Here is a 12,688-nt window from a genome sequence, read left to right on the forward strand (position 1 = left end):
GGGGTGTCAATCAACCAGCCATCCTCCACTCCATCCATCTGGACCATCGAGCGTTGCACGGCACTCATCGGTGAAAAAAACAGTTTGGAAGTCAGTCTTCATGTATTGTTTGGCCCACTGGAGCCGTTTCTGCTTGTGCGCAGTGGATAGAGGTGGTCGACAGGATGGCTTTCGCACAACTGCAAACCTCTGAAGGACCCTGCATCTTGTTGTTCGGGGGACGTTGGAGGCACCAGCAGCTTCAAAAACTTATATTCACAAAGTTGCCCAAACAATTAGCAACATCCCTAATCTGGGAAATGTGCCACAAATTAACTATAAACACCTTTTGTGGTAACCTATATTCCTTAAATCAAAGAAGGTTCCACACCATGGCACATAAAAAAGTTGTCTTTATTTATAACAATACATTCCAATAATTAAAAAGGTGCTAGACCATGAAGAGACAAAACAGTCATAGACGCATCATTAAACAGTACATTTCACTATGCTAATGCATTCCCATATATTGAGTTTCAGCAAATTAACATGATTAGGGATTAGCACGATTTTGCTTACTTTAACACTTGTGAGCTGGCTATCCACAGACATATCCTGCTATATGGGGGTATCATACCCTCCTAAATTCCCTCAGTCAGAAATCCATGCTAAACCCAGCATAACCCAATACCATGCAATAAACGTGAGCATAATAGCATACCATGTACTCAAAATGCTTCCTGGAACATCCCTCATGCGTTTATTGCATGGTATTGGGTTATGCTGGGTTTAGCATGGATTTCTGACTGAGGGAATTTAGGAGGGTATGATACCCCCATATAGCAGGATATGTCTGTGGATAGCCAGCTCACAAGTGTTAAAGTAAGCAAAATCGTGCTAATCCCTAATCATGTTAATTTGCTGAAACTCAATATATGGGAATGCATTAGCATAGTGAAATGTACTGTTTAATGATGCGTCTATGACTGTTTTGTCTCTCTTCATGGTCTAGCACCTTCTTTTTAATTATTGGAATGTATTGTTATAAATAAAGACAACTTTTTTATGTGCCATGGTGTGGAACCTTCTTTGATTTAAGGAATATAGGTTACCACAAAAGGTGTTTATAGCTTCAAAAACTTGTCTGCTGCTATGACAAGGCATTTTTGTAGCCGCTCTTTTAACCTGACGCAATTGCCTGTTGGAAAAAGTCCTCAATTTTTCCTTATCAGTACGCACACGTGTGTGCTGGGAATCAGCTACATACTTCTTGATTGTGCGATGATCACGATGAAGTGTCTTGGCAATGTTGATTGTAGTCATGCCTTGACCTAAATACTCCACAACTTCTCAGCAGCAGACACATCCTTTTTCTTTCCCATTTTGGCAAAAAATGTAGGCTGCTTAATAATGTGGAACAGCCTTCTTAAGTAGTCTTGCCTTTATTTGGACACACCTGCCAAACTAATTTGCACAGGTATCTGCAATTGCTTTCAGTGATATAAAGAGCCCTGACACACATCACCATCAATGAGTGTAAATGACAAACAAAAAAATTCTAACCTTATCACTCCTAAACTCTTTTTGCATAATAATTTGGAACACAGTTTAATTAGTAGTGTAACCAGCACGACATCACAAAACCTTAACATAATCAAATTGTTTTAATTGGTTTAACAGCTTGTGTGATTACCAAATACTAACCAGCGGATAAAGACTTTGAAAGGGGCATTTATATACCTGTATATATTTCAAGTTTAAAAAAACATTTCAATACATACTTTTCAAGTATAGTTTATATTACCGTAATTCTCCCATTAATTCCAAACATTTCCAAGAAATATAATTGTGAAATATTTCATTTCATTCTATTTAGACTTGTGTGAGTTCAGCAAATGCTGCATTTAATGTGTACTTATAAGGTATCATTTATATTTTATGCCCATTCAATGATTCGATTATCTACAGCATGTTATGAGATATATATATCTCCATGTGTTAATCATGGTTAATCCCTTAATGACCGCCAATCCGTCTTTTTACTGACCTAGGATATAAGAGACTAGCATCCTCCGACAGGTGACAATCCTGTAGCTATCAGCTGTACACTATAGCTGACAACTTGCTGCATCAGCCACAATCCGTGTTCGCATCGACTATGGTCGTTTAATCCCTTAAATGCTGCTGTCAACTTCGGCATGTAGATGGTTAACAAGAGTGTGGGTGCTTCCTATTTACGTAACTCCATTGTCACCCTTAGATCTTGATCATGTGGCCCTGATGTTTGCCATGGCAGTTCACTGCCAAATAATGGCCTTAAAGTCTGCCTGCTATAGTGGCCTGTTCAAAAGTTATCAAACTTTAGGTGGTTAAAAAAAAACAAAAAAACTTTCATTCCTGTTACATCACTTTGCATTAATTCTTGAAAAGCACTTGAAGGGTTAACAAACTACCCAAAAACAATTTTGCATACATGAAGGGGTGTAGTTTTTAAAATGGTGTCACTTTTGGGGTTTTCCAATATATAGAACCCCCAAAGTCACTTGTAAACTGAATAGGTCCCTAAAAAAACTATATGTTTTGCAAATTTCCTTGGAGAAAAAAAAAAAAAATTACTGCTCCATTTTTACGCCTTCTAAAATGCGAACAAAATAAAACGACATTTTACAAATGGTGCTGATGTAAAGTAGATATGTTGGAAATGTTATTTATTAATGTTTTTGTGTGGTAAGACTATCTGGATCAAAGGAATAATCATTCAAAGTTTGAGAATTGCAATTTTGTTTTTTAATGTGGAAAAGCTCCGATATTTTTATAAATAAATGGCATTATCACCACCAATAGCCCAGTCTGACAAGATCATGATACAGCTGCATATGTTGCCTGTATAAAAATAGGTAACACCTTGTGGCTCCACTGAATGAAACTGGGCTGAGTTAATTTCCCCAGAATAATGGGACATATAAAAATGACCGCACTACAGCCATCTGTACCTGGCCTTACTGCCTAAAGCCTTTTTCAGACACCTGTTTTTTTCATATGTGAGAAAAATGGATCAAGCTATATCAGAATTTTTCATCCTAGTTTTTGCCCACTTATCAGTAGTTTTTCTAGAATGAGGGGGAAACAAAGATGAGACCATTTAATAACATCTCTCTTTCATACATACTTTACAAAACAAAGAAATAAAAAACTAAAACGAGAGCATATTACTGTTATCAATGCAACATTTCTTCTCATCAGTGCGGACATTAGGGCCATTATTTACTATTCCCTGAAGACATTTTCAGCCCTGTCAGATATGAGCATATGCAACAGCATAAATTAATAAGGAAACTCAGTCCATTCGCAGTGAGCGGATCAGCTCTGGGTGGCACACAGTGCCAAGGTGCTATCCATTAGGCCAGACTTCCACAATACAAGAAATAGTCTTTACCGGATGCCACGGCAGGGAACATCTTTGCTTTATTCTAGATTACGGATCAATCCAGTCAACATATCATTTCTAGAAATGTGTGAAATGAGCTACTTTGATTACTTTGGATGGTTTACTCCTCTCTACACAACAGGCCAACGTGTGCCAGTGTGGATAGCTACTTTTAATAATGGCCTCAAAATACCCGTTCAAATTCTGATTGATTTGTGGCAGGGTTCCTTCCCTGATTGGCTGGTTGCTGGGGCATGTGACCACCTCTTCGCCGAGGAGGCGCCAAATACTCAAACATGGACTGGTTGTGAGTAGAAAGCATGTTCTTCAAGTCGGAAGGCATGGGGTCGGACCAGAAGAAGTCGTGGTTGAGGGCATTGTCACTATCTATTCTCTGTGCTGGATCCAAGACGAGCAACTTGTCTATGAGGTCTAGAGCGTAGGCGTCTTTCACGTATGCCTTTAACCTTTCCTTTACTTTCCTCTTTTGACCTTTTGGCAGTTCCAATTTTTGGTACAGTTCATATTTATCCACATTTGGCCAGACCTGCAAATAGAAAAGAGAGGATGATAATTAAGTTTCGGAAAGTAATACTATACTCTTGCCTTACGTTCTCACGGTTTTATGAAAGGAAACCTATCGGCAGCGCCATCCTTCCATGATGATCATGGTAAAGGCACAGCAGATTTGGACAAGAGATTTCATCCAATCTACTACTTTCACCCTAGTGTCCGATTTTATGCAGACCAGTCCGTCATCAGTTTTTGGGTATATGATGCAATTAAGTCTTCTAGAATCACAACCAATACTAACCTCAGGTGTAATGGACCCACACAACTGGCTGATGAGGGTCAGCTGATGTTGCTCTGTATTTCCTTGCATGATTGGGCTTCTGGTCCACATTTCTGCCATGATGCATCCAGCACCCCATAAGTCAATGGGTGGTCCATAAATTCGTTCACCTGGGAGTTAAAGAAAAAAAAAAAATACAAATTTACTAAATCGCCAATGCACCACAATCTTGTAATAAGTAACACCTCAGGTGGAAATAATTTAAAAAGTTTTCGGGATTCTAAAAGTTTGCACAAACTTTCTTCACAGTCAGAAGGGGATTCTCAAGTCCTCTCAGACAATACAAGCATACCTAGAAGCAGCTCAGGGGGCCGGTACCAAAGTGTGACCACCCGATTAGTGTATCTGTTCGGCTGGCTGTTTTTGGCAAGACTAAATGCCCTTGCTAGCCCAAAATCGGCAAGTTTCAGGACCCCATCTCTGGTGATAAGAACATTTGCAGCTTTCATGTCTCTGTGAAGGATCTGTATTGGTAGAAAAGAAAAACAGAGAAAATAATGCATTTATCAATATACAACAAGTTGCTATCCTCTGTAACCCAGCGGCAGTTCTCCTGAACTCTACGGATAATGTCTGAAGGCTTATATCTGCACAGACAGTGCGAGAGCGGACGGCGAGCCTCACCTTGTTCCTGTGGATGTAGTACAGGCCGTTGAGGAGCATTTGCATGACTTTCTTGATCTCGGAGAGTGTAAACTTGACGTGTGTGTTGCTCAGTAGCCCCGCTAGGTCGTGCTCACAGAAATCAAACACCAAGAAGATGCTTCCTTTGTATCTATTATACTGGTTCGCTGTGGGAGAAACTAGGTGGGCAAGAGAGTCTCGGAAAGGTTCTGACACTCACAGCAGAAGCTTATACATGGAGCATTTGTTAAAGCGTACCTGTCGCCTGTTCCCGGCAGCGAGGCCATGCCAGCAACGTTACAATAAAACAATAGGCAGCACCCCCCCTCCCCCCCACACTGGCTAAAACCTGAAAATGGCTGTGGCAGGCGACAGATGCACTTTAATATAGGACAAAACTAACCAAGACCAACATTTTCTTCAATCTTTCACCCCCTCAATGTACTGATGGCATTTCAAAAGTATACGTAGTGGGACAATTCTGCTGCTGCAGAATTTTATCTTTCATTTTACTGATTTTCCCCTACCAATATGGATCTTAGATGTTACCGGACAGTTCATATCCACCATTAGACATTGGTCTCGATTAGCTTTGTTAGTTATGTAAACCCTCTCAGTGCCAGAGCGCAGGAGAGCAGAAGGCACAGACTCCCACATCCCAATAATATAGAGTTCTGCATCATTACCTAGTAAGGGATAGTGATACGTCAGTATCAGTACGAAAAAACATGCAGATATTACCACTGGTCACACAGACGTACACCCAAATTTAGTCCTCACATCTGCCTGCGCTCTACTAAAGCGTTTTTGCCCTGGGCTCACTGTAAGGGTCTGTCCGGCATCTACAGTGAGTACGGAAAATATTCAGACCCCTTTACATTTTTCACTGTTTCACTGCAGCCATTTGGTAAATTCAAAAAAGTTCATTTTTTTTCTCATTAATGTACTCTCTGCACCCAATCTTGACTGAAAAAAAAAAAAAGGTAGAATTTTTTGCACATTAAAAAAATAAAAACTGAAATATCACATGGTCATAAGTATTCAGACCCTTTGCTCAGACACTCATATTTAAGTCACATGCTGTCCATTTCCTTGTGATCCTCCTTGAGATGGTTCTACGCCTTCACTGGAGTCCAGCTGTGTTTAATTAAACTGATAGGACTTGATTTGTAAAGGCACACACCTGTCTATATAATACCTCACAGCTCACAGTGCATGTCAGACCAAATGAGAATCATGAGGTCAAAGGAACTGGCCAAGGAGCTCAGACAGAATTGTGGCAAGGCACAGATCTGGCCAAGGTTACAAAAGAATTTCTGCAGTACTCAAGGTTTCTAAGAGCACAGTGGCCTCCATAATCCTTAAACGGAAGAAGTTTGGGACCAACAGAAGTCTTCCTAGACCTGTCCGTCCAGCCAAACTGAGCAATCGTGGGAGAAGAGCCTTGGTGAGAGAGGTAAAGAAGAACCCCAAGATCACTGTGGCTGAGCTCCACAGATACAGTAGAGAGATGGGAAAAAGTTCCACAAAGTCAGCTATCACTGCAGCCCTCCACCAGTTCGGGCCTTTATGACAGAGTGACCCGACAGAAGCATCTCCTCAGTACAAGACATATGAAAGCCTGCATAGTTTGCTAAAAAAAAAAAAAAAAAAAAAAAAAAACACATGAAGGACTCCCAGACTATGAGAAATAAGATTCTCTGGTATTATGAGACAAAGAGAGAACTTTTTTCTGATAATTCTAAGTGGAATGTGTGGAGAAAACCAGGCACTGCTCATCACCTGACCAATACAATCCCAACAGTGAAACATGGTGGTGGCAGCATCATGCTATGGGGGTGTTTTTCAGCTGCAGGGACAGGACGACAGGTTGCAATTGAAGGAAACATGAATGTGGCAAAGTACAGAGATATCCTGGATGAAAACCTGTTCCAGAGTGCACTGGACCTCAGAGTTGGCTGAAGGTTCACCTTCCAACAAGACAATGACCCTAAGCCAGGGGTGGGGAACCTTTTTCCATCCGGGGGCCATTTGGAAATTTCTACCATCATTCGAGGGCCACACAAAAATTATCACCTTGAAAATTACCCCGGTATATATAATCAAACAATTAATTACGGTAACTCACCCTTAATGTGACGGCTGGAGCTGCTTCTCCATCACTGGGGGTCATATATATCACAGGTGGTAGGATATACAGTACGGGGGGGGGGGGATATACAGCACTTTCGGGGTAAATGCAGCACTAGGAAATATGCACAGCGATCACAGGGGTGGGGCACAGCGATCACAGGGGTGGGGCACAGCGATCACAGGGGTGGGGCACAGCGATCACAGGGGTGGGGCACAGCTTTTGGTGACAGATCACAGGGGGCACATGGGAGTACAAATATCGCAGGGGGTACATAGCAGGGGGGCACATAGATAACAGGGGGCACAAAGCTGGGAGCCACAGATATCACAGGGGTGCACCTAGCTGGGGGCACAGAGATCACGGGGGGGCATATAGCTAGGGGACACAGATCACGGGGAAAAAAAAAAAAATCACAGGGGGACACAAAGCTGGGAGCCAAAGGTATCATAGGGGTGCACATAGCTGGGGGCAGAGATCACGGGGGGGCATATAGCTGGAGGGCACAGATGACAGGGGTCATAGATATCACATGGGGAAACAGCTGGGGGGCACATAGATGGAGGGCATATAGCTGGGGTGGCACAGATCACAGGGAGGCATATAGCTGGAGGGTACAGTTCACATGTGGAAATATAGCTGGGGGCACATAGCTGCGTAGCTGGGGGGGGGGGGGGCACAGATTACAAGTATAAAAGCACACAGCTGCCAGCACAGAGAGCCCCGGGGAGGCACAGAGATCGCTGTGGACTCTCTGGCAGCATCTCCTCTTCCGGGACATGTGGACGGGAGAGCATTGGGCGCTAATCCAATCCACCCAGAAAAGGTCATCATTCATGTGCAGGGCAGGCAGCGTTTTGTAATGAACGCTGCGTGCCGTGCACTTGGGTTTAAAGGGCTGGCAGCTGACAAGATACAACTGCCGCCAGAGCATTGGGGACTCCAGGGACCTGCCCGTGGGCCGCATGAAAAGCCACTGCGGGCTGCATGCGGCCCGCGGGCTGGAGGTTCCCCACCCCTGCCCTAAGCACACAGCTAAAATAACAAAAGGAGTGGCTTCAGAACAACTCTGTGACCATTCTTGACTGGCCCTGCCAGAGGCCTGACCTAAACCCAACTGAGCATCTCTGGAGAGACCTGAATATGGCTGTCCACCAACGTTCACCATCCAACCTGACAGAACTGGAAAGAATCTGCAAGGAAGAATGGCAGAGGATCCCCAAATCCAGGTGTGAAAAACGTGTTGCATCATTCCCAAGAAGACTCATGGCTGTACTAGTGCAAAAGGGTGCTTCTACTCAATACTGAGCAAAGGGTCTGAATACTTATGACCATGTGAGATTTCAGTTTTCCTTTTTTAATTTGCAAAAAATTCTACATTTCTGATTTTTTTCAGTCAAGATGGGGTGCAGAGTGTACATTGAGAAAAAAAAATGAACTTTTTTGGAATTTACCAAATGGCTGCAATGGAAAAAAAAAAAAAAGTGAAAAATTTAGAGGGGTCTGAATACTTTCCATGCACACTGTATTAATGACAGTCAAGATCAGATCACTGGGGATCGCACCCACTATTGGCTGTCATTAACTACGGCCGTAACAGGAGATGGAGAATCGATTCACAGTACTCCGGGTTCAGCTGCGGAGTCAGTAATCTGCAAATCCCTTTACTTCCTGGCTCTGTTTTCAATTAGTCATGCTGGCGTGAAGTCGTATGTGCATACGTCACGTTGCAATAACACCGTCGAGCCAACAGGTAAAGAGATTCACAGGACTCCGGCAGCCACAAATCACTGATCTGGCCGATGAACAGGAGTCCTGTGAATTCATTCTCCAGTCTCTAGAAAGGTCATTGATATTAAATGCCAGGAGATCCACTTTAATCTGCACCTCACTGTGCACACCCTTTCCTATTTACATTTTAGAAGAACAACCAAAGCAGACAACCAAACACAATTAAATAGATTTTTCAGGACTGCTACATTTTTTTTTTTTTTTTTTTTTTTTTTTTTTTTATCATTGATCATGAGATGAGGGGACGTATCAAAGTGCAAAAAAGAGGCACTCACATGACGGTGACCGTGGAGTGTTCCCACAACTGTATAATTGCAATAAAGCTGTATTTTGAGCGGGGGGCATATTGTACATGGTAGGGGTTTTTTTTTTTTTTAATTAGGCCTATGCTTAGTTGCAGCAGTCAGATAACTAGAATGTTGCATCAGAGACTTAACAACGGGCGGTCATCGCTTTCTACCCACGCGGAGCAGCCTACACTGGATTCGCAGGGGGTAGGAGCAGGCTGATTTTATTATTTCGCTACTATCCTTGCCATATGTAAATTTGGGGTAGATGCCATACCCCCACTTTAAAAGTATGTTCTTAGCAAGCGTCAGATCCATATGATCTCCGTAGCTCCACGTGAGGGCGATTCGAGCAGGATATGTAGGAAAAGCAGCATGCCAGAAGCTACTAATGAGGAAACCCCATGTACATACATGCTGACCGCAAAATCCATGCCAAATCAGACCGCAGCCTTACAGATTTAATAGAAGATATTTTCTAGGAAATGTAGCAGTCCTAAAAAGAAACCGTTTAACTGCCGGCACTGAATAGATTCTATAAAGTAATCATCTAGTGATAGCGCTCATCTCGATGCCAAGCACTAAAAAAACATGCAGAAGTCTGAGCATGCACAGCTGGATACACAGAATATTCTGTACCTTTTGTCCTGCAGATCTCAATGAGGTTCACAACATTTTCATGTTTCAGGAGCTGAAGAATTTTGATTTCACGAAGAGCGGTGATTGGGAACTGGAGTCAAGAGAGTGAGAAAAAAAAAAAAGTTATACCTCTTGTACTTGGTTATTAATTAGTACGAGAGCCATCTTCACTAAAGGTGAAATGTACATAAAGGTAAAGGAATAAACTGCATAAATACGATGAAGAGCTTAAAGGGGGGGGTCTAGAAAATGGTCTCTGATCTGCAGGAAAGAGGAGCTAAGCAGACATGCCTTATGAGAAAAGTTTTAGTAAAAGTAGCATTTAAGGCTGTGTTCACACACAGCGTTTTTTTAGAGGTTTTTACCGCGGTTTTCACTATAAAACCGCTAAAAATAAGCTGCACAGTCATTTCTATGCATTTTGCACTTTGTGTGCACATTGATGCGTTTTTTACCGCGAAAAAAACGCATTGCGGTAAAAACCGCAGCATGCACATTAATTTTGAGTTTTTTCCGCGGTTTAGGCTTCTCCCATGCTTTTAGAAACCGCTGCGGTAAAAAACGCATCAAAACCGCGCAAAAACCGCCGCGGAAAAATAGGTGCGGTTTCTGGGAAGGGATTCAGGTTTTTGTGCAGAACTTTTCTGCCACGTGTGCACATACCCTTAGTCATTTAAATCACTGGAGTTTGTATGCAGGAGTCCAGTGGGCGGTCCTACAGTCTTCAGTGTCCATCACTAATGGGCCGCCCACTGGACTCCTGCTCTCAATGAGTGAAATACATGTTATATTGAACCTTGTGAACCTCTATATCGTGCTGACCGCAAATCAGACTGCATGTACAAAGTGACAGTTTCCCTTTCAGGCTATGTTCACACATTACTTTTCCATGCAAATTAAAAGCTGCTTTTCACAGGACCATCAAAAGCTACAAGATTCCAGAAATCTCATGCACACATTTTTTTCCTGACTGAATTGGAAAACGGATGCTTTATTGAAATCTGCAGCATGTCAATCCTATCAGCAATTTTTCTCCCATAGAAAGCAATGAGTAAGGGCAAAAAAGTTGCCTTAAATTTTTGCAGAGTTTTTAGAAAAAAAACAGCAGAACATGAAATTTATTTTGGGGATTTTCCCCCAAGATTAAACTATAATGTCTTGGTGTCCTTACCCGAGAATGGCAGTTAGTATTAGTAAAGGTTAATTAACATAGTGATGTGTAAAAGTAAACATTTCCTGACCAGGGTGTGAAAGTGAACAATACCTGACCAACCAATGTGTGAAAATGAACAATGCCCACCTCCTCAAAGCTCTGTCCATGTCCTTAGGTAACCTATTCCTGACCTGTTCAACCCCCACCTGCTGTTTTTACATTTGCAAGTGTGTATTTTTTCATGGACTCATATGAACAAAAAAAAAAAAAATGTTGTATGGTGTCACATACATCCTGCATTAGTGGCCTAACACCTTGTATTGCCCATGCTTCTATGGTGAAAGCTGAACTTTGGAATCCTGAAAGATGAAGCAAAAAACACAACAAAACCTGCTTTTTGTCTGCAGCTTTTTTTTTTACTGCCAAGACAATGAGTTTTGGCTGCAGAAAAAAAGCAAGGTGTGAACATAGCCTAAGATCCATTCCATGTACAGTGATGATGCCACACGCTCCAGTTCTCCACTTACCCCTTCTTTCTCATTCTCCATTAGAACTTTCTTCAGTGCCACCTTCTTCCCCGTCTGTCGATGTTTGGCCTTAAACACTTCTCTAAAGAGAAAGAGACAGCAGAAGCAGCGGGTCAGGGGCAGCCCATCACTGACATGTGATAATACAGACACTTGGGGCAGAGAGATGACTACAGCGCCGTACACTTCTATGGGGCAGCCCGTATGGCAATCAGAAGCACACGCACAATACCGATTAAGTTACATTGGGCCATTTCTCAGGATACGCAGGGGAGGGGGGAGCCTGAAGCAACACCCCCACAGACCAGAGGAGAGATGATTGGAGTTGTGCAGGAGACTGAAAACATTAACCCCTGCTGGCACAATTCAACAGCAGCATTTAAATGGTGCAATCTCAGTAAAGGCTCAGGTCTTACAAGGATCGCCGTAATTGTACTGACTGGGGAATCGGGCATTCTCGCCAGTTTTTTTTCCAACCAGTGAAAACCATACAAATAGAATCCCCCGCCCCCCAAAAAAAATAGAATAGCATTTTTGTTATCACCATTTCATCCCCTCAAGAGTTTTAAATTTTAAGAGAGCAAAATATTATATATTCATACACACATATGTTCTACAAGAGATTTTGGAAAGGGGAGGGTGGGGGACACAAAGAAACAGAAGCAAAAATGTAAAATCTTCAGGAAGGTGTTAAGAAAAAGAGGCATTATAACCAATCACAGTTTAGCTTTCATCTTCTCACCACCACACATTACATACAAGCTCAACCCTGATTGGCTGATTACACAAATTCTTCCCGCGTTCTTCTCACCCCAGGAGAACAATGGCGGTCCCGTCCCGGAGTGAGGTCCGTACCAGCCGCCCCCGTAACTCACCCGAACGTCCCCTGACCGATCTTGGCCAGCCGCTCGTACTTGGAGACCTCATCGCAGTAAGGAAACTCCAGCGAGTCGTAGTTCTTCGCCATGGCCGAGCCTGAGGAGGACGAGGGAGGAGGCTCAGCCCCGGACGGCCCGCGGGTATCTGATTCCGGGCACAGGCCGCCGACCCCCGGCCTCTCCCGGTGCTGAGCCGAGGAGTTCAGGCTGGAGGCTTGTGGAATCTTCGCAGAAGACTGAAATAAAGGCGCTAAAAGGAGGCGAGCGGGATCCACCGAGGACACCGGGTGTTATCCGGCCGTAGAACACACGTCCGAGCGCCGTCAGTGAGAACGAAACACCCAGTGTCACCCACAGCCTGCAGCACAGCAAACCGGAAGTCAGGTCACTGCGTTCTGA

The 12,688-nt window shown here is 43.1% G+C and overlaps 1 protein-coding gene across 2 annotated transcripts; it reads right to left on the minus strand.

The window, feature by feature from the left end:
• Positions 1-2,743: 2,743 nt before the first annotated feature.
• On the minus strand, positions 2,744-12,688 carry CDK9 (cyclin dependent kinase 9). 2 transcript variants are annotated; one of them, XM_073540952.1, is made up of 7 exons: positions 12,287-12,688; positions 11,412-11,493; positions 9,732-9,822; positions 4,884-5,050; positions 4,552-4,723; positions 4,221-4,369; positions 2,744-3,953 (listed from the first exon to the last, which is right to left on the minus strand). In XM_073540952.1, the coding sequence occupies exons 1-7, from the start codon at positions 12,376-12,378 to the stop codon at positions 3,591-3,593; spliced, it is 1,116 nt and encodes a 371-aa protein (XP_073397053.1). In that variant the 5' UTR covers positions 12,379-12,688; the 3' UTR covers positions 2,744-3,590. The 2 variants fall into 2 exon arrangements, with proteins under 2 accessions (XP_073397053.1, XP_073397052.1); XM_073540951.1 differs by having other exon boundaries at positions 4,884-5,062.

Source organism: Dendrobates tinctorius, unplaced genomic scaffold, assembly GCF_039654945.1.
Source record: "Dendrobates tinctorius isolate UK_male_01 unplaced genomic scaffold, ASM3965494v1 ptg000120l, whole genome shotgun sequence".
NCBI classification, from domain to species: Eukaryota; Metazoa; Chordata; class Amphibia; order Anura; family Dendrobatidae; genus Dendrobates; species Dendrobates tinctorius.

What these genes read in the sequence shown, in the direction of transcription:
- CDK9 (XM_073540951.1), bottom strand. Translation starts at nt 12,378, where the DNA reads ATGGCGAAGAACTACGACTCGCTGGAGTTTCCTTACTGCGATGAGGTC. An exon ending in ATCGGTCAGGGGACGTTCGG is followed by an intron (nt 11,494 to 12,286) that starts GTGAGTTACGGG and finishes CTTTCTCTTTAG; the next exon opens with AGAAGTGTTTAAGGCCAAAC. An exon ending in GCCCCCTGAGCTGCTTCTAG is followed by an intron (nt 4,370 to 4,551) that starts GTATGCTTGTAT and finishes TTTAACTCCCAG; the next exon opens with GTGAACGAATTTATGGACCA.